Below are 22817 nucleotides of genomic sequence, written 5' to 3' on the forward strand. Positions count from 1 at the left end.
ATTTGATTATCTATTTTTTCCCCTCTTTTTTTTTTTGGTTAGATACTATTTATCTTTAGGTTTTTGAAAATCTGTAAGTACTGATTTGATTTCATTTTATATAGTTCCTACGTTGAAAAAAAGTTCTTCTCCCTTGGTAGTTTTTCTTCTCCTATCTTTCAACTATGTTTTTTGTAATTGTATGCAAAAGAGGCCAAAAATTGCGTAGCTTGTAATACGATAGTCGTACAAACATTCTTAATTCGCGCGATTCCCACTATTATTATTATTTTTTTTTATAATTGTAGTCTTTGGTTTGTTGAAATTTTTGTTCTATCTATTATAAAATGTATATTACTACGAGCTTGCAAAATTCGAGGCCGACCGTAAAGTTTACGTTACTTTGAAATTAGTGTCTCACTTGGTTTTACAGTAACATGCGAATTACCCTAATTACCTAAAAGTTCATAAGAATTACTTGATTCGTCGAGACGCATCGTTCAAATTACGGTGTTTTATATCTTTGAATACGGGTTCACCCCCGGATTTACGCTACTGAAAAAATTGTAGTCTATTAATTTTTTTCCATCAATACGTACTTATGCATGAATCAATATCAATAGTTGAGTTTTAGAATATAAATATTCCTTTCGTTTCGATTCATCTTCATTTCGTATTATTATATAATTGAGGCATCAAATTTTTTGCTACATTCCCGTATTTTTCTGTTTCATACGAAAAAAATCACACATACACATACATTTCTATCATACGAACATTGAAAAACACACAGGAGATATTTGATATTTCAATGATTTCACGGCACATTTTACACGATTAATTAATTAATTTTTTTTCTTTATTTATACATTGTAGTGTAGATAAAATTGCACGTTTGCGATCACCCGATGCGCATATATGTAATGCTTTTTATTTTGTTTACATGTAATAATATTTTTTTTTCTTTATTTACGTGATATTTATTCAAAACGCTCTTGACTCTTGAATTAATATTTTATAACTATTATTATAAGTATCATACTTAACATTATATTAATATTATCATTTATTATTAATTATTTTCATTCGGTAATAATATTTATTATCGTATACCTAATAACAAACGTTAGAAAAAACTCACTAGTTTCACGTAATATAATGTACAAAGCAGGAACGAAAGAAACATCTTGTATCCTCATTCGATTTATCATTAATGTCATTAAAAATTTGTTTTCGATCGCCACTCGCGTGGCCTATAATTTTATTTACAAATTATAATACTCGTCCGTTGTACGAGGTACGAAAAAACGGCACCCATGCGTTCAATCGTCAGACGCGATGAATTTCATCGATGTATACAAGTATATGATACACAAAACAATCGATGACATATCTACAGCTATGTATAAATAAACGATTTTTAAAAAAAAAAGTGAACGAAGAAGAAAAGAGTCTGTACACGCTATGTATAGTAATTTTTTTTCTCCCGTAGTGTGTAGAGTCGGTACCGATGATTCAGCACGCGTCTCTCGTCTCGATACATAATGTATCGCAATAATCAAGGACGACGTTCGTGAACACGACGTTATTTCTTTCTTTTTTTTTTGTCGATCGATGTGGATTTAGCGGCGGCGGCGGCCCTGCTGCGAATTCAAAGCGATGCGCGATGGTCCCTCCGGTTCGCAGGGGGGTAATATATACGATATATTTTTATTTATATATAAGTTGAAGCCGTAGTCTTTTCGCCCGTGAAAAGACACGCGGAAAGTTTTTTTGGTTGTTCGTTCTTCTTTGGATTATTTTTTTATACAATGAATTGTTTTACATCCGTGTGTGTGGTTGGTTGGTTGGTTTTGTTGACTCAAAGCTGCGTGACTCTGTCGGAGCCACAGCTCTGCACTCAATCAACCGCGTCGGCTTCGTCGTAATGCGAGAACTTTAAAAAGACCTGCTCGAGCGTCGTCTGGCTGAAGCTGTACTCCTCGATGTCGAGCTCGATTTTGGCTACAGAGGCGAGGACGATACAAAAAAAAGCCAATAAACGTCTTGTCACGATAAACGTATCAATTTTCTTTTTTTTTTAAGCTTCTTACCTTTTTCGAGCTGCGTGAAGCATTCGGCCAGCGAATGCACCGAGTGCTGGGGCACGCCGAACACGAGCCTGTCGGCGAAGCTCTCCTCGAGGGTGGCGTCGTGAAACAGGCCCGTGACGAAGTCCTTGAGTAGCTCCACCCGATTGCCCGAGGGCGTGGTCGGGGTGCTGTCGCCGCCCAGCAGCTTCATCTCCAGCGTGTAGCCGGCCCCGTAGAGGTTCTTGAGGTGCTGGGTCGAGCCGATGCAGCGCAGCTCGCCCTTGACCATGATGCCGACGCGCGAGCACAGGGCGTCGGCCTCCTCCATCGAGTGCGTCGTCAGGATGGCCCCTCTGCCGCCCTGCAACGATAACATTAGCCATACTGTCGATCGATCGATGTGCAATCGTGATCTTACCTGAAAACTGGCGAGTATGGTGTCCCAGAGGAACCTCTTGGAGCGAGGATCCATGCCGGTACTGGGCTCGTCCATGAGCACGACCTTGGGGCCGCCTATCATGGCCATGGCGAAGCTCAGCTTCCTCCTCGTGCCCCCGGAGCACTCCTGCGCCTGCTTGTCCGCGTGCTCGTAGATCTGCAGGCCCGACAGGTAGAGATCGACGATGCGCCTGATCTCGCGCCAGGGCACCCCCCGGATGGCGGCGTAGCACTCGAGGTGCTCGCGCACCGTGATGTTCTTCCAGAGTGCGTCGTGCTGCGGACAGTAGCCGAGCTGCCTGAAGGCGTCCGACAGCGAGCTGTTGATGTTGTTGCCGCCGATCTGGACGCGGCCGCGGGTGGCCGCCTCCTCGGCGATGATGATCTTCATGGTGGTGGTCTTGCCGGCGCCGTTGTGGCCCAGCAGGCCGAGCACCTCCGCCGGCTCGACCGACAGCGAGAGATTGCGCACGGCGATCTTCTTCGTGGGCTGCGGCTGCTGCTCCTCCTCGCGCCTCGAGCAGCAGTTGCACTGTATCGACTCCTGCTGGCGGTACTCTTTGCGGAGGTTCTGGTTGTTTTTTATTTCGTTGTTGCGGGGAAGAAGAAGCGAGAAAGAAAAATTTATTGCTTGAGTTCTCGATGTGCACGAGGCACGAATGTAATGTTGAACGTATTTATATTGAAATTCATGTAAGAGAAGCGGAAGTTGCTTTCCAACACGAGGATATATTTACTTTCATGTAAAGCATTTAATTCATTTATGTGATGTTAAATTGAAATATTTTTACATTACCATTACCAAAAATTTACTCTTACTTATACAACTTATACAATTACTTTTACTTTGTCACTTGCAGATTTACAGATAAAGGTACTCGCCATCTACCGGCAAAAGCTAGCATTAATTGTGATTGAATTTTCATGACCTTTTTGAAGCAATTTTAATGTAAAAGTTTAAATTTGGGCATAGAATGAAATCTATCGACAGGGGCGCCACTGTCGCGATGCTCCGTATTGGGTTCCCTCCCTCTTTTCCGAATCCATTTTCACGACAACCATTTTCACGACAAGTATTCTTCCCGACGTCCATCATAAAGAATAATGACAATGGGGTTTGGAAAGTGAACTGTGGGCGGAGCCTCGTCAATGGCTGTTACATAACGCGTCAACTGACGAAACGGAGAGTGCACTGCTATACGTAAAGTATACGGCTCTGCAGCACTCTTAGATTAGTTCTACCGCTAGAGGACGTCCGGACGATTTCACTTCTCAATAACGTCGACACATATGTTGGTCGCGAGTAAGGAACTAAGGAGGCATCCCATTAGGAAGCCGCGTTGCTGGTTGCTGCTCGACCACTTGCCAGTACAGATACAACCGCAATAACGAGCGGAGCACGGAGCCACGAAATCCTTTCTTTTGCCACGTGTCGTTGCTCACAGTTATTTTTTTTCTCTTTTTTCAGTTATAGTCGAGCTTTAGTGCAGTAGTGATCTCGACCACCGTGCTGAGTGCTAGATTCAAAATTTTCTTTGAACAATTCAAGTCAAAATGAACGATGAGTACTACTCTCGTCCACAGGAATTAAAAACACATTTATCGGGCAGGACCAAGTCGAGATACGCATACCTTCAAGCGGATAGCGCATTACTTATCTATGTATAGAAAGTATAACTGTTATTTTAAACAAGAATGTCAAAGATTACCTACAAGAAATTTACGAGACGTTCAGACAAAGAGTACCAGCGGATATACGCATCCATGAGCCTCCTTCAATTCCCTTTTTTTAGAAGAGGTTTACTTATATTATGGAATACATAATGATGTATCGCTTGATCAACTTTGCAAAATGAGCTACAGTGAGGGTTATTCGATTTTAAAAAATCTAAAGAATTGTCGTGTCCCACCAATGGAGAAAATAATGTATACTCCCATGAACATTCACGGCAAAAAGACACGTTGCAAACATGTTAATAAGACCATATTTGGAATTGATAATATTCGATCTTTTCATGACAGATTATCGAAGATTGAATCTGCCGTATCTTGCTTGTCTCAAAGTGGCCGAAAACATGAGCGACGAGGATTTATTCCGTTTGTGTGAGCAGACAAACGAAGATAATCTAACACACCCGCTACCGATGCGACGTAGCAGTCTGGGAGAGGGCTACGTTCCATACGTACTCAAATAAAATTCAATAACGATCACATTCATTTCAATGTCTGAATCTTTACGCGAATCCCTCATAAAATGTAATGTTTTTTTTTACGGAGTAGATTAATTAGATGAAAACTTACCTGAACTAAAACAACGGGTGGCTCTTGCACCGTCGACGCACTCATTATGTTGAACACTTTCTGTCTCTCGTTTTTCACATCAACGTCCTCGTGATCGCCCACGTCGTTGTTCTCCATTATCTCTTCACCGATAGAGCCACCGTTGCGCTGCAGAGAAAAAGAAAAAACAATTTTCATCAATATAGCTCAAACTCAGCGATCATCTCAGTACGATTATGAACTCACGATGAAGTATTTGAAAAAGTCCTTGACGTTGCCGCCGTTCTTCTTGGTGTCGAGCAGGAGGAGAACGAGAAACAGCACGGGACAGTGCAGCACCACGCCCACGCCCATGACGATGATCTCGGTGGTCATGTAGCTCCAGATGGTGAGGTGATGGCAGGCGGCGTTGATCGAGCACATGAGGTGCACCCGATCGATGTAGTAGAGCGCGGCGTACGGCACGTACATCGTGTTGCAGAGCGAGAAGATGACGTGCAGAGTGAAGGCCGCGACACCGCCGACGCCGAGCATGTCGAGCGCCACCACCAGCAGAAAGGGTATGAGGCCGATGAAGGTGGCGATGTTGGGCAGGAAGCTCTGGGCCGAGTCCATCTTGTCGAACATGTAGGCCAGCGAGGTGGAGAACATGATCGAGGCCGGACAGTAGAGCATGATGAGGCCGCCGAAGGTGAGCAGCGCGGGCACCTCCTGCAGGGAGGGCACGTCGAACAGGAAGATGATGCCGAGTATGCCGAGGCAGATGAACGACATGAGGCCGATCAGCACGACGAAGTACGTGAAGAAGTACATGGTGAACGACAGCCCGTTGACTCGCAGTTGATTTTTCGCCTTGATCTGGGTTAAAAAATTGAATGATATAACGTCAGCTGCACTTTCGGGAAAAGTATATACGCCGCGGGGGTGTTCCGATACTCTACCTCGCGATCGTAAACCATGTCGACGGCGAGGGTTATGGGCACGAGCACGAGATCCATGCCGATGAACAGGGCCGAGCTGGCGATGCCGATGTTGAACTCCTGCGGCTGCGACATCTGCTGGAACGGATGGGTCTTGACTCGGATCGGGCTCACCTTGCTCGGGTTCAACAATCTGTTTCGAAAACGAAGAAATATTGGATATCCAATCAATATATATAAATTATGACATTATATGACTCATCGTCGTATACTCACTCGTAGAAGGCGTTGGTGAAGACGTTGAGCACGATGGGCAGCGAGTGCTGCATCGTGTCGTTGTACATGACGGTGAAGTTCATGCGCGACAGATTGTAATCGGTGAAGTTGAGCACGGCCATGTGGGGGGCGCGTTTGAGCAGCTCCGCGAAGGTCCCGTTGTACTCGGCCACGCGGCCCACGATGTTCGAGACCTGATTCACCACCGGGCTGATGTCGCGACCCGAGCTGTTGATGTACATGAGCCGAGTGTCGTCGCCGTAGCTGTCTGTGGGATCGAAATAAGTTTCCAACGTATAATACTTAATTCCAATGGAAGCAATGATGAGGGGGTGTATGTACTGACCGTCGTTGAGCTCGAGGCTGTGCATCTTCACCTCGACCGTCTGTATGCTGTTGAGATAGAGGCCGAGAAAGACGAGGGTGAGCGGCGCGACCACCGTGAAGTACAGCAGCTGTATGCTCCTCATGAGCCTGAGCACTCTGAGCTTCAGCATGGCGTAGAACGTCTGAAAGACGCGCGGCTGAATCTTGATCGGATCCAGGCCCAGGCCGAGTATCTGCGGATTCTTGTCCTGCGACGTGCCGTCCGGGCAGTCGCTCGTGCCCTTCAGCGCGTTGTCGTTCTGCACCACGTTGCCCTCGTTCTGCAGGCTCTGATACGAGGTGCTCTTGCTCTGCAGCGACAGCGATCGGCTCAACGCACGATTGCGCACCATCTTCTTGGACAGATTGTCCATGGTGGTGTCGGTCTCCTCGTCCTTCTCCAGATGCAGAAAGACCTCCTCGAGGGTCGTCATGGACACGCCGTAGCTGCTGATGCCGAGGCGCAGCGACTTGGTCCTGATCTCGTGCTCGATCGCCGAGAACAGGGGCGCGAAATTGTCCACCGAGTTGTGCGGCAGTATGAAGCTGAGCTCGCGGCCGTGGCGGCGCGCCTTCTCGGACTTGCTGACGTGCGACGAGACCAGCCGGGCTATGGCGTTCTCGCGCACGTTGCCCTCCAGTACCAGCCTGATGAAAATAATAGATTATTTTTACGCGGCTCGACGATAAAATTCATCGGTGCGTCAAGTGTATATATGTAAACTCACGTGAGATGATAACCGATGCCGAACTTGTTCTTGAGGAAGAGCGAGCTGCCGCAGCAGCGCAGCTTGCCCTTGCTGATCACCGCCTTGCGATCGGCCAGTATGTCGGCCTCGTCCATGAAGTGCGTCGTCAGCAGTATGACCTTGCCGTGGCGTCGCGACTGCAGAAACGACCACATCTGTCGACGCGAGTACGGATCCACGCCGGCGGTGGGCTCGTCCAGTATGATGATCTTGGGGTCGCCGATGATGGCGATGCCCACGGAGAGTTTGCGCTTCTGGCCACCGCTCAGGTACTTGGCGAAGGTGTCGGCCTTCTCCGTCAGGTCGATGTCCTTCAGGGTCTTCTTCACCTCGTGCTCGATCTGATTGCGCGGTATGCCGCGCACCGCCGCGAAGAACTCGAGATGCTCGCGGGGTGTGAGCAGATCGAACAGTATGTCGTGCTGCGGACAGACGCCCGTCATGCTGCGTATGGTGCGCATGTCGTTGGAGTCGCGCACGTCGTAGCCGAAGATGAGGGCGGTGCCCGTCGTGGGGGCCGTGAGGCCCGTCAGTATGTTGAACAGGGTCGTCTTGCCGGCGCCGTTGTGGCCGAGGATCGCAGTGATCTGGCCCTCGTAGATGGTGAGATTGATGCCGTTGACGGCCTTGACCTCGGCCCGGCGACACTTGCTGTAGGACTTGTAGAGGTCGACGATGCGTATGGCCTCGCGGCCCTTCATCTCGCGCACCACCGGCTCGACGTCGCGATTCGTCTCCTCGCCCGGTATGAAGGAATTCGATTCGCCGTTCACCGTGGCTGCCTGCGATCGAGAAAATAATAATCGTGTTACGAATGTCGAGTCGTTTTTGCGGGATACACATCGAGAGATGCGACTTACTCTTGGAGCTTTGGACTTTTTGCACCAGAATCTCGGCATGAAGCAGAACCAGGGTGGACGTTTGACGCCGTATTCCGCTGTAAACAATCGCAATACTATAAATAACGATCACTGCATACGAATTTTCGCGAAACTTACAGGGCAACACCGAGTCCAGGTAGTAGGCCAGCAACGCGTAGAGGAATATGTCGAGGGTCATCATGACGAGGCTACCGCCGAACGGTATACCCGGCCCCGACCACAGATTGTCGAAGTTCACTCCCTCGCCCTGGAGATCGAGCACCAGCGCCTTGTCCATGGCCAGGGCGACGCCCGTCGGCGAGAGCAGCGAGACCAGCCAGAACGACACCGAGCTCGAGTCGTCCACGAACACTTGTATGAAGTACATGAGGCTGAGAATCGTCACCGCGAAGTTGCCCAGTACGCCGGCCGTCTGTGCGATAAGAGTATATCGTTGAGGAAACGAATGATGATTTTAATTTATTTTAGCGAGATGGTTGCGTTTGGCTGACCTGTGATTTGTCGAAGAAGGGCGTGATCATGAAGGCGAACATGATCACGGAGAAGCTGTAGAGTACGACCAGCAGGAATATCGGTAGGAAGTGAGTGTGCTGGAACATCTGCAGAGTGAACAGCAGTACCACCGCCACCGCCGACAGGATCAGTACGAAAATAGCGTAAATGATGAACCAAGACAGCCTGTGGAAAACGATGTAATTAAGATATGCTCTTACTCGCTAGAATAAAGGTATATGTATATGCTCTTACCAGAATACCGAATCCTTCAGGCCCATTATTGTCATGCCCTCCTTGATCTTCTTCTCCTTCTCGCCCACGATCAATATCAGCAGATACGTGATGAACTGCGACAGGGCGATCACCATGTAGAGCGGTATGACCACGCGGAAGGCGAGCATCCAGTCGGCGGTGAAGGCCTCCTTCGGGAACAGCTCGAGCCTGATGTCGGGTATCATGATCTCGCTGATGCCCGTGTCCAGGCGGATCTTGGTGAAGTCCATCATGAGCTGGAGCGCCATGAAGCCCGACAGGAAGTAATTGTTGACTGGGCAGGAGCCGCCCGTCTCGATGGACAGCATGCCGCCCATCCAGTTGGTCTCCTTGCGACAGGTGACGCCCGAGGAGAACATCTCGGTGGGCGAGGGTGGCGCCGTGTACACGGGATTCGTTCGTATCTCGTATCTGCATCGATTGTCGTTAGTTAAAATTTTGTTTTTTTTTTAATAGAACGTAAACTCGACTTGAAAGGAATTCAAGGAACTCACAATAAATTACTAGAAATTGGCTTCGGATCCTCGAATATCACTGCGAGGGGTATGCTGTAGGGCTCCTTCCAGTAGGCGGCCTGCAGCTCGTCCTTCGTATCGAATACGATGAAGTTCAAATTATACCTAGCTGGACGATCCCACATGGACATCCACAACACGTTCATATTGTTTAAAAAAGTCTGCGAAAAAAACGAAAACAAGGTCATTAGCCAAGATATAAAATTTTTTGCTCCAATGTATATAATCTCGCATCGACGACACTCACAAGGGTCTCTGTTGTATTCGGCACAACGGCAATGGTGTTATTCTTGTAACCATTGAAGAACTCGAAGATGTCGCCCTCCTGCCTCTGGGCGACGATGGCGGGATAATTTGGATTCGGTATCAAAACTTTCACCACGATCAGTATGCCGAGGATGTACAGCGGCAAGAAAATTTCCTGCGAAACAGAGAGACGAGAAATCATTAATTTTTTTTTTTTTTCATTTCAGGGCGATTGCGCTGTATCTATTCGAGCGTTCGGAGCTTTTTCATTCTTGCTCGCGGAACAAGTTAATAAAAGTACCATCTACTACTCCCTCTTGTTTCTCTTTCTCTATCCTCGTGCTTTTCGGTCGGTTCATCGTGTGCGATACAATTGTGTGTGTATGTGCGATAGTGTATGCCTATAGAAAAGCGCGCCCCGACAACGGAGAGAGCCGCGGTTACCATGGCTGCCCGAGCAAACTTTATACATTGCTCTGTGCTTTGTGGCAGAGGCCAACAAATCCATCGTACGTATACACAGAGCTTGCAACGGGCCGGGCGCGCACAGTAGTAGTAACAGCCGCGAAAACCACTCTCAAAATTTTTTCTTTATTTTTTTTTCGATACACCAATCAATCTTATCGCCTCGTGCATTCAAAAATCATCATCATCATCGTCGTCATGTCGTTCTTCGTGGACGTGGTGAGCGAGGACTCGTTCTACGAGAATCTCACGCTGGGCGCGACCAAGCTGCTCGAGGCGAATCCGTGCGTGAAGAACGTCCAGCTGGAGCGACGCGGCGCCTGCGACCGCCTGGCGCTGTCGAGCTGGGAGCAGAAGCACTGCTGCCTGCTCACGGAGGACCTGCGCAACTTTTACACGTCGACGGACGGCTTCCTGCTCACCTGGAGCCTGGAGATAGCCGGCGAGGAGTTTCCCATCGGCCGGATGGAGATCAAGGATCTGGCGAGTCTGAAGCGCCACACGGGTATACCGATCGGCAAGGAGCAACAGCAGAAACAACAACAACATGCCGAGAGTGGCAGCGGAAGCGGCGGCGATTCCAGCGCCGAAGCGAGCTCGTCGTCGGGAAGCATCGTCAGCAGCAGCAACAAGTCGGAGAGCCACAAAAAGAGTTGTCCGCCCTTGGTCGAGCCGAGTTTTTTCGGCGGCTCGCGCTGCAAACTGTTCGAGCTCGCCGAGTGCGGCCAGGACTGTCGAGTGCTGCTGGCCTATCAGCTGCAGCCGGACCAGGACGAGCCCTCGGTCTGGCTGTATCGAGGCGGCGGTGGCGATTCCAGCGTGACCGGTAGGCGCTGGTACCGACTGGCCGACAGCTTCTGCAGGTACTTTCGCATGATGCTGGTGCATCTCGGGCTGCCCCAGTGGCAGATCTGCGCCGCCGGCCTACAGCTGCCCACCTGGCTCGAGCAGGTAAGTGTATTACCGATCCGCGCACCGATCGATCGTTTTTTCGGCTCATCGTGCGCGCGATGATTCGCAGGTTTATCTGCTGATCGGGCCGCATCTGCTGCCGGAAGTGGCGCCCGCGAGTCAGTCCGACACGACGGAGACGAGCTTGTGGAACGACGGCCCGACCAACCTCCTCGACCCGGCCATATTCCGAGGCAAAGAGTCGGCCGGTCCGGCAGCGGCTCGCAATGCTACCACTGCTGCGGCTACTTCCTCTTCTGGATGCAGCGGCAGCAACCCGACGAAGACATCGTCCAAGACGTCGTCGCAAACTACGACAACACCGGCTAGCAAGAAAAAAGCTTCGGCCACCACCGCAGCCACCGCTTCGACGTCCCATTGAAAAGCGACTGTGCCTCGAGTATAGTCCTTGGCCTAATTGGCACGCACGCGATTTTACGCGCAGAGAAGAGGAAATAGAGAAAAAAAAAACAAACTAACCAGCACGTAAATGCGTGTGTATGTGTATAGGGGCTTGCCAGCTCGTGGCATCATCTACACACGTGTCCTCTGTGTGCGAGATAGTCATAGTTTACTGCGCGAAACAATTTCGAAATACACCGAGAGTTGAGAATCGATTTTTCAAATGTGTATATTGGGACAATGCTGGTCGAGTGCAAGAGCACCCGGTGACAGAGAGACAGAGAACCGTTTACACGTGTACGTGTGTACGTGTGTACGTGTGTGTTTATGTGTGTGGGTAGCAAAAGAAAAAAAAAGGGAAAAAGGCGCATCGCGTGACTGTACTACTACTGCCAAGCGTGTCTAATGAAACGTATACCTTGCGATTCTCGTTCGTTTCGTTTTCTTTTTCCTTTTTTTTCTATATCTCAAGGCTACGCTTACTTTCTCGCACACAATTACAGCAAAATATCGCGAGAGAGAGAGAGTAAAGGTTATAAACGTGGGAGAAAATTGACGATATTGTGCAGCGCAGCATCAATTTATAATATATAACGGATGGATGGGATGGATTTATATACGATATACGTACCACGATCGTTTTTCTTTTTTCTCGCTTCTTGAGCAGCAGATTCCTAACGAGCATGGCTCGCAGCTGAGACAGGTACACCCCGCAGGAACTCATTCTGAGCTCGTCAGACGCCGTCAGTATCTGCAAAAAAAAGGAAAGCGATATTTCAGCCATTAGATACGAAAGCGGTATATAGTGGTGAGAGAGCTGCCTTCAAGCAGACGTCGTGTAAATATATATAGTCGTAATAACGATAATAATATAATTTTATAATGTAACATCTTTCTGTATCTCCATCTCAAAAAAGTCTTTTTCAATAAAACGTCTGATGAAGCACACTCGACCGACTCGATATTGGATTACATTGAATTAATCACGCCTCGTTCCGTTTGACAATGAGCGCGACGCGATTTTTTTCATTCCTTCTTTCACTACTCGATAAAAAATAACGCAACGAGCGAAAGCGACGATGGTGGGGGAGAGAGCCGCGTCGCGTATCAGTTTACCCAAGTATCGGTCTATAAATTAAAGCTCGTAATAAACTAGCCGTTGAGCTCGTAATTCACTTTTCTGTTACACGTAAATTTTCGTCTTTCTCTCTCTCTGTCTCTGTCTATGTCCAAAGCTCTATGTACATTCGTTAGAGTATTATGAGCCACTGTACACAGAGATAGATAGATATAGAGAGAGGCCTTTTTGTCGCTGTCGACAAAGAGAGAGAGAGAGATGAGCTTGGCCTGTGTGCAACAATCGATATCTTACCCTTTGATCATTTATACCTCCAGCGATGCAATATATCTATGTAAGCTCAACTTGCCTGTGTACACGACAAAATGCATAGTACAGGTACGGGTTCGTTTGCAGGCGAAAATCGTCTATATATATAAAAAGAAAACGAGTCGGCCCTGCGCATTATATATTGCCTTTGCGAATTTAACCTGTACAGAGAGAAAGAGCGAGTGGTTGCTGCCTTTGCACCTTGCGATGATGCACCACACCACGACTCGAGTCACATAGAGCTTTTTACGAGCGAAGACAAAAATTGCGCGAATTATCGCCGGGGGGAACTTGATAATGCGCATAGCGATCGTGTCAGGTGGAAAAGAGGAAAAGAGGGAATATATTACAGAGAAATTCGCGATGAACCTGCACATAATACCTCATAAATATGCGTTCATTATAGCCGCGAATTCCTCGCCCGTTCGTTATTATTGTTTCATCGTTTGTGCCTCGGCGCTTGATAATATCGGTTCGATGGTATTGTTGTGCAGTGCTCGACGCGGCAATCGAGTTGCGCAGCTAATTTTATACTCCTTTATACATCGTACATAGAGAAATAAGCTCTCGTGTTCGCCTGCATACATTTACAGCGATGCATTTGCACGCTGCCGTGTTACATCGCTATATTATAAGCACATTGGTGCACAAAGTGTGCCGCGCAGCTTTCGACGCGATATATTTTACGACGCGTGTAACGACGATTGATTTACACCTTTTCGCCAGCGCACGTCGTAAATAGATTCGAGGGGCTTTCGACGCGTGTTCGAGAGATGAAAAGAGATTGGCGCTCTTTTTCCTCTTCGCGCGTGTAATATCCGGCAGAAATAGTAGAAACACACGCGCACCGCGTGGTTTTTCCATTTTCCGGCCTTCGCCTAGGATCGACGAAATATCCGTCGTCGATAGGTAATGCCGAGGAAAAATAAAGGAGGAGAGAAAAAGTCGAAGCGTCAACATCTGATGCACACGCACACACAAACACACTTACCGATGTGCATATTTATCGTTTTGGAGAGTGCCTTAGCTCTCGCGAGCAAACCATGAGATAAGGACGGCACGCGCCCGATGAAAAAATAAAGAAGTAGGAGGCGCACGAGGCACACGTAGCGTAACACACCCACTGCTTACGAACACACTCGTATACCGTATATGCACTTGTGTATATACAGACGATCATCGACACCTGCAGCGGCAGCAGAAGAGAAACGAGCCTCGATGTTCACGTGTATTGTACACAGTACGAGATGCTCGCGATGTTGTATATATTATTGTGTCACGTAGACAATATACGGATCGCGTACAATATGTATTTAATATAAAATGTATACATCGCCTCGCGCTGTACAGCTCGAAATGTATATACAACTGACAATGTGTACAATATGATATACGTCTGTATGCGTGTAAGTGTATATATATGCGCGCCTCATTCGCCAAAAGGAGTGTACAGCAGCAGCAGCAGCTATGCGAGCGGCATGAATATGCAAGCGAGAGAGAGAGAGAAACAGACAGAGGCTAGCCGGGCCACCCCCCAAGCAGCAGCAGCGCAAAAGGGTGCCAGGTATATACTCCGCTTTTCGCTCTCTCTCTATATGTATTCGTGTGTGCGTGCGTGACTGTATATATGCACGAGTATCGACCGGCTCGTGGTGCGGTGCGGTGCGCGCGCGCCGCCACCGCCGCCGTTGCCGCTCCGAATTAAATACGCGTGTGCTGCTGCTGGCACATACACGCGAGCTTTGCCTTATATATACGCGTGCATGTGCACAATGGTGCATGGTGTGGTGTGTGTGTGTTCAAAAAGCAACGACGGCGGCGGCGGCGGTGGCGGACAAGCCCGGCATCGGCGCAAGCGCATGGGGACTCCCTTTTCTCTATCTCTATCTCTCTTTCTCGCTCGGCTGCTCGGCTGCTCTCTATCTCTTTCTGGTGTCTTTTTCACGGCGCCAAGCCAACTGGCAAGTGCACGCGGCTATATCTGTATAGTTGCACGCCGAGCCCACGTGAGAGAGAGCTATAGGCTATGTATATGCTGCTGCTGCTGCTGCACGCACGCACACGAGAGAAGATGTAGCCGAGCGGCGGCAGCAACTTTATTTCATTTCTTGCACTTTTATATCTGTGTGGGTGTAGGTGAGCTTGAGCTTTCATGGCTAAGAATTTATCACGCGATGTATCTCGCGTATACAGCTTTCTCTCCGCTGCTGCTGCTGCTGCTGGCCGAGCTTGCGAACTCTTCGCCTCATTCACTTTCATCCGACTCGCGCGTATCGTCGAGAGAAATGAGAGTTTCTTTTTGGTACAAAGTTTTTGCGCTGTGTATGTAGGTGCGGTGCGCGATGCGACGCGAGACTTTCAATCAAGAGAAACAAGTTGAGAGTTGCGACGTTCGCGAGAATCGAGATAATAATTTTCGTGTCCGCTTACGATGTGCTATATTCAATTGAATTGTACTCAGGGCGATTCGTAAGACGCTTCATCGTTTAGGAAATTTTTGTAAATAAAATAAGTGACAACAATCAAGCTCGAATCACCTCGTACTCGCTTTACATCGTTACGACGCGTTGCGCGAATATCGCCGGGTAAACACAGCTGTTTTCAAGCCCATCAACGCGTATAAAACACGCGTATACGTAATGGGTAAGCTCCGCTCTGCGCTGCTACTACGAGCAGAAAGCAAAAAAAAAAATTTCCAGACAGCCTCGCGTCGAATACACACTGTACGTATATGCGTACGGTCTCGTGACGCGCGCGCGCTCGCCGTATCTATATACATATTCGTCAATAATACCTCTCTCGGAGAACTGCACGTATAACGTATATCCAATGGAATAAAAGGTGGTGTGGTTATACGGGGGACAGCTCGCTCGCGCGTAATCACATTTCACCGTCCCTCGCGGTAATTTACTTTCTTTCTTTTTTTTTTGTGCGCTAAAAGCAAAGCGCGGGGTATAATAGAGGAACGAGGCAAAAAAAAAGAGTTAGCCACCCTCGCTCGCTATCGAGGCAAAAGTTCATCGCACACACGTATATACATAGGATAGTAGAGAGAGAGAGAGAGCCTGGCCACGCGCGCGCGTGCGTTTTCCCGTAGGCCTTTTTGTCATACGGCATACAACACGCGCGTGAATATATAACGAAACGCACACAATCTCACGCGCGTTATACACACGTACGTCACAGTGAGCCTAGCACATAGAGCTTTTAAATATATAACGTATATAGCGCGCGTGTGTATGCATAGAGCCGAGAGGGGACGACAAAAGCCAAGTTGGTCGCGGGCCGATCGATCTCTCTCTCTCTCTCTCTCCTCGTCTACTCTGTCTTTCTCTTCTACTGCTACTCTCTCTCTCTCTCTCTCTCTATACTCGCTACCGACGTTGGGTTTGCGCTCGCGAGCGGCAGGGGCGCGAAGGACGCCATCGATCGTCCAGCAGCAGTGGCATACACACTCGCAGCAGCAGCGCGTTTATACATAATATACCAGCAGCAGCAGCAGTAGAACATACCAAAAACGATCGAGCTCCGAGCCCGAGAGCTTTCGCGAGCTTCCTACTTTTTTTTTCATCGTTATTATTTTATTTATTTTCGATGTCTACGCGCGCGGTCTACGTGACGCGGGCGGAAAATTTCACCACGACTACTGCGTAGTGTGTAGCAGCGTACACAGCACACCCCCTTTTTCGACGCGCGAAGCTCTCGCTGTTAGGGAGGAGAACCCACGGCAGACGGCGGCCGCGTGCAAGCATTCGTTCATCGTTACACAACCTGCCTTTTGTAAAAATCAAATCCTTCTCTCTGCGTGTTTATAGGCTGCCCCGTTCGTTATAGGTCGCAGCTCGCTCGCTTTTGTCGACGATACCTTTGTCTTAGCCTCGGCGCTTGGCCTCTCCGCAAAGATATCCATTGGGTGCCGCCAACGCGATGACGCCCGGCTGATGCTCTCTCGCTCTTCCTCTTGTCTCGCGCACTTCCTTTTGTCTCGTTGTGTCGCATTCACTGGAGATATTTAAATGGATCGCTCGCAGGCTGAACCTGTGTGTGTGTGTGCTTGCGCTACACTAAATGGCAGCAGCGATATCGGACATGATCGTCGTCGTCGTCGTCGTCGACGTCGTTGTAGAGAGCTTAAATGCCACTGAATATCACATCGTGCACAACGGGAGGAGACGTTGTCTCTGATCGTCCTCGTCGTCCTCTTGATCCTGCTCGTCGCCAGATCCGCTGCTCATGCACAGGATCGCCGCGCACTTGACGTACGGCCGACTTTTCATTGCTTTCTTCTTGTCACTCGTTGTTATTTCGTTTTTTATTTATGGATGCACGTAAGAGAGTGTGAGCGACGAGAGAGCAAGAGGTGGGGCTCTCGTGTATTATATCGTTTCCCAATTAACTGTTGATTATGACAACCGATCGAGCGTCACACACATTATTTTTTCTCGTATTCTTATTCAACAACACAACACACGCACTGACATCACATTATTATATATTATGCTCACTCTTGCTCACTAGCACACTACACTTTAGCATCAGCAGCATCAGCAGCAGCAGCGGTGCAGCAGCGGCAGCAGCAGTCGCGAGATGGGGTTATTGGGTTGCGTGCAGCGTTTCACGAGTATACGTGCTATTCGTCGACTCGTATACATAGTATAAGTAGTCCCCGCGTCCCCGACTTTTTGGGGTATACCAGAGCTTGAAAAAGATCTCCACACACGGCAGCGCGCACACTTTTGACAATAATAATGATAATAAAGACGATTCGCGACGCGCAACTGGGCCGCGTGCAGCTTTTCACACACACACACAGTCGACACACACTCACACGCGCGCGCACAATTTTATAATCTAGCAGCAGTAGAGCATACAGCAACGGTAGCGGTATAGCAGTAGCAACGATATAATCGGGCAACGTCGTCGACCAGCGACGCCAGACTGCAGCGGAGTAGCGCTGGTAGCCGCTCGGAACGAGCGAATACTGCTTAAGCTAGCCTAGCCTAGCCTCTGCTACCGCCTTCGCGGAGCTCCTCTATACATATAGCTCTCTCTCTCTCTCTCTCTCTCTCTCTCTCTCTCTCGCTCTGGTGTATATCCCTATATACGTATCGCGCGCCGACTTCAACGCTCGTCGTGTGTGCAGTTCAACTGTAGTACAGGCAGCTACTGCGTCTGCGCGCCATACTACGATATATATATGTAATCCGTCGACGACGACGACGAGCCGCTATATATCCCTGTGTATTATATAGCCGAGAGCTTTAGCGATTATACGTATGCCATATGCAGCTCTGTATCATAGCGCGTGGATATGTGCAATGACGACGACGATGCGTATGTATACGTGTAACAACGATGACGATCCGCGGCAAATGAGATATATAATGACCGCGACGAGCTGATAATAGACACTGCAACAACGACGACAACGATGATGACGATGATGACGATGACGACGACGATGATGAGCTTGCGAGCTTTTATATATATCTATCCTATATAAAGTACGTATATAATACGCCCGCGACTATCGAGCTTCGTCGAGCGTAATGATAAGCTCGCAAGCTCTCTCTCTCTCTCTGCGGGCTTATTATGTTCCCTACCTACCTCTATATACGTGTGGCTTATACAGTGTGCGTGAGAGTTGTGTGCGCGGGTTGCTGCGTGGGCGGGGGGGAGAGGTGAACTCCGTCGAGCTTGCGGCCCGATTATACGTATATATATATGCTGAGCTCAAATTGCGGATTGATGAACTCTTGGGCTAGATGAGAGAGAGAGAGACAGAGAGAGAAATGGACCATTACCCTGGCTAATGTATGATTTATATCGTTCTGGGTTAGGGTCAATGTATCGCTTCACATGATTCTCTCTTTTGTTTACAGTCTCTGTCTCGACAAGTAAGCAGCGGCAGCAGTAGCTGCTAACAGGCCGAACTAGGCAGCACTATAATAAATCCGAAATGTACACATCGATTAGATAATAATTATAGACAACGACACGCGCCGTAACGAGAGTGAATTCTTCTTATCGCACAGCGCCGAGGCGCAAATGTATAGAAGCCGCGGGGGGACCCCGAGAGAACCGATCGGTTCGATAACGCGTCGTCGTCGTCGTCGTCGTCCAAGTACAATGGCTGAAAAATGTGTCAAATCGCTTAGCGCCGTAGTGTAACTCGAACGGCCGCTCCGTGCTGCTATAGAGAAAAAAGAGTGTATATGCGCTGCTGCTGCTGCATATATAACGCTCCGTCGCCGCTTCGCATCATTAATTCAATTGATTTTCAACCGCTTCCAGGAAACCAACGAGGACAGAATGCACACGACGACGTCAAACCTAATTGGAACTCTGACCCGCGTGCATTATGATACTTTTGATTCGGCGGAGAAAATAGAAGCTGCGACACGTGTGCAGCAGTCGTCGTTCTATATAGATCTTCATTATGTAGCGCAACGACTCCGAAGACGACGATGACTATTGCAGCGCAGCGCGAAATTTGCCGAATCCAGATCGCGCGCGAAACCAGATGTGCAGCGCAGAAACGTGGAGAGAGGGCAACGCGTGGAACATATACGTTCTTTGCCCTTTTTTTTCTTATATACCATTATAAGCGTGCAAACTTCTGAGAAATTTTTAGGCTTCCCTCGAGAGCCTAGAGTCGCTATTTGTAAAAAAAAAAAAAAAAAAAAAGATAAAAGAAAAAAAAAGGAGTACACGGAAAATAAATGTCTATGTATTAAGGGGATTTATCATCGCGCGACGCGCTTGTAATATATATATGCACGCGCTGCACATCGGACTAAAATCCCCCGGCCGGCGGAGAAGCCCCGCGCGTACACGTGCACGTTATATCGCGCAGCGATGCTTCGCCGCTGCTGCCACTGCTGCTATAGTATAGCTGCACTAGCTGGCTGACTATATAAGATGTTATTTTATTTGCATAATTCTCGAGCTGCGAGCGCGAGCGACGTTTATATACGTTCGCGCGCCAGAGTCGAATGACACTCTTTTCCTTCCTCGTATTTTTGCACTCGCGTATTTATAATTGTTTTTTTTTTTTCCACGAGCTCGAAACGAGTGACGCGCGTGTGCGCCTGTTGAAGGGATCGCTCGAATCGGAGTGCGATGAACCGCGCGAAAAATTCTCATTGTTTTCTCGTTTAATTTTTCACTCTATTTTTACTCGAAAATTCGCGTACGCATACACCAGCTGCACACGCGTACGTCTCGTGACGCGATCGGGATGAAACGAGTACGAAAAAAAAAAGATAGAGAAAGAAAAGAATCGCTGAGCAGACACCCACGCACAAGCCCCCATTGTATAAGCTTGACAAATTGAAAATTGCAGCAGCAGCAGCGCGGCACGCAACCTTCGATAAATAGTGCCAGTTTTTCGCGCGCCACATATGCTTTTCTCTCGAAATATGTATAATATTTCCCGCTCTCGTGTGCCACTATACGCGCGCGTGACACTTTCGGTCTGCGTCGTGTGGGTATATACATATATTTTTCACCTGCATTTTTCCGCGGTCTCTCGCTACGGTCGCTATTATGTATACGCTAGATACGCTTTGGTTCTCGCCCCCTCTCGAGTGCGCCAGGCCATAAATATAGAAAGATAGAGAGAGAGAGAGAAAAGTCGGGGGCCGCCGCGCACGAATACACGAATATTTGACATTTTTTTCTCTACCGCTGGGGGTATTACGGGGTCAATCCCGCAATTTCCGTCCTCGTCCTAATAAGCTTTAATGTGAGGTTCTATGACTCTATTTACGCTCGTGTTCGATCGAGCTTTTTCTCGATATTATATTGAATGTAAGTGCAAAATAAACATATTTTCCGATCTATTACTGGGATTTTATGGACTTGTGTACTTTTGGTGCCCGAAATAGCTAGGGAGAAGTTGATACTGAATTAATTATTGATCGCGTAATGATATTTCGATTGTTCGTTCGTTCGATTGTGGTAATTTATAAACGATCGTAAAATTTTCAAAACTACTACAGCAGCTGATACCTCTCTCTTTATAAATAAAAAATTGATAGCCTGAAACGTGTTTTGTAGATTAAATGGCCAGCGAGATTATAATTTGAGATGATATTAAAATAAAGCAGCACTTGTAGCAAATACAACAACTGTCGAACATCATAATGCACACGTGCGTTCAAAATTTATTAAAGTTAATAAAAATATCGATTCCCTATAAATCTTTACTTTATGAGATTTCAACTTTAATCTCTTTGAAAACTTATGATAAAAGCGGCGTCATAAGAAATTGACATTAATCGAATTATTAAAAAGTTCCATTAACTGTTTCTTGCTCTACTTAGGCCCTCGTGTATAGTAAAAGTAAATTGCTTCATTTTACGGTTTACGTCATTCTAAGAAAACCTTTAAGATAATATTGATGAGTTTATAACAGGGTTTCTTTAAGTACGCTTTTCATGTAATTCTCAAAAGTATTATAATCGGTTTAATTTTATAATCTCCATTATTTTGAAATCTGATGAATTTTTTAAAATAATTCGACTACGTATCATTTATTTTTACAAAACTTAGGAAAAACGCAATTCAGGAAAAATTGCACGCTTACGTGATTATAAAAACACTCCAAAAATTCTGGAGGCTTTTAAAGTATGTACAAGCATTAAACTGTCTCTGTAGGTAATAATTTTAATTGCTCAGTTGGTACAGTGGTAAACTGTTGAAAAAAATTTCAACAGCATGAGAAATCATAAACAAATTTTTTCGTAAAACAGGGTCTTTAAAATTATTCATGAGGGCATATATTAAGGATATTTACCATTTGTATGATTTTTATCTAAATGAATTCTGTTTTACAGTTTATGTTTAGTTTAACTGTCTACTTTTCCACTAAATTTCATGTATCGAAGAAATTTTGTGTCAATTAAAAATCGGGTCTATGCTTAAATAACGAAAGATATCAGTTTTGAATTAATAGATATTACTTGATATAAATGGATGATAGAATATGTTATTGGAGTTATATATCTCTGCTTTTAGGAAGTAATCTAAAAGTAAAATATTGTGATGTGATATATCCTCAAATCAAATTCTCTGATCCCAAATCATTGTAATTTAAATTTTTAAATCCTTAATGAATTAAAAGATCGTATGATATTATCCAGATACGTCATAATTATTCGTAATATTATTACAATTTCCAATACAAAATTATATTTGCCTGAATCATTTAGTATATTTTCATTTTTCTAACTAAAAATGAATCAAAATGTCTCCAAGAGACTAAATAGAAAAACGTCTCTGTAATGAACCACTGACGAAATTGATGTCATTAAAAAATAGAAATATTTTTTTACTTAAATATAAAAAAAATCACAGTTATGTTAAGGATCAATCTGAAACCAGACATGCTAACAAAAACAATGGTACAATTTGAAATTTCCCAGATCATGCTTTCAGCCCGCATAGTCTAGATAGTATTACAAAGAAGAATCTGAAACTTGTTGATGATTCATCTTCTGAAAAATCAAGTCTTGAGGGAATGGCAAGAATCATGAAAAACAAAGAAGGTGAAGATTGTTATAATTTTGAGTTCTTTTAACAATTTTTGCAAAAATAAAAGAATTTTAATTCTAATACTAGAAATTTTAAAAAGTGATATTTGTCAACAGAAATATAAATTTAATTTTAATGTTAAAAAAAATACTTTCAATAATTGATTATTTAAATAAATTGATGAGCAAATTAATTTTTTTAATTTTTAACACGACAATTAACGTTGAAACAAAATTACTTTCAAAACAAAAACAAATTATAATTGAATATATTAGTAATTATTAAAATGAATATGTAACTGAAAAAGTTTGTAACAATTGAAATGATTTAAAGTATTGAAATGAAAGGAAACTCATCATCCGAGTATGTAGATGCATCATTTTAACGTTAATATGAGGTTTTAGGTTAATTGTAATTATTACGAATCATACTTTACACTTACTTACAATAACTTGAAGTTTTTTCGTTGAACTCGTGATTGTTGCCTTATTATTTAACAAACTGATGATTAAAATGGTCATAGAGACGCTAGAAATAAACTTGCATCTGCTTCAAGTAGAGTAAAATTTCACTTCCCGACATATC

At 46.2% G+C, this 22817-nt stretch overlaps 1 protein-coding gene across 4 annotated transcripts; it reads right to left on the reverse strand.

Annotated features, from left to right (window-relative positions):
- Nucleotides 1-1019: 1019 nt before the first annotated feature.
- On the reverse strand, nt 1020-17676 carry LOC106650711 (ATP-binding cassette sub-family A member 5-like). 4 transcript variants are annotated; one of them, XM_014368883.2, is made up of 17 exons: nt 16561-17676; nt 11940-12059; nt 9492-9665; nt 9224-9405; nt 8709-9140; nt 8453-8639; nt 8079-8373; nt 7941-8017; nt 7060-7862; nt 6312-6979; nt 5966-6233; nt 5711-5882; nt 5016-5627; nt 4791-4937; nt 2470-3060; nt 2073-2412; nt 1020-1983 (listed from the first exon to the last, which is right to left on the reverse strand). In XM_014368883.2, exons 1-17 carry the CDS (start codon nt 16603-16605, stop codon nt 1880-1882), a joined length of 5217 nt encoding a protein of 1738 aa, XP_014224369.1. In that variant the 5' UTR covers nt 16606-17676; the 3' UTR covers nt 1020-1879. The 4 variants fall into 4 exon arrangements, with proteins under 4 accessions (XP_014224369.1, XP_023316499.1, XP_014224370.1 ...); XM_023460731.1 differs by lacking the exon at nt 16561-17676 and adding an exon at nt 13687-13997; XM_014368884.2 differs by lacking the exon at nt 16561-17676 and adding an exon at nt 12681-12702.
- Between the last annotated feature and the right edge of the window lie 5141 nt (nt 17677-22817).

This window comes from Trichogramma pretiosum, unplaced genomic scaffold, assembly GCF_000599845.2.
Source record: "Trichogramma pretiosum strain Unisexual culture from Peru unplaced genomic scaffold, Tpre_2.0 scaffold38, whole genome shotgun sequence".
NCBI classification, from domain to species: domain Eukaryota; kingdom Metazoa; phylum Arthropoda; class Insecta; order Hymenoptera; family Trichogrammatidae; genus Trichogramma; species Trichogramma pretiosum.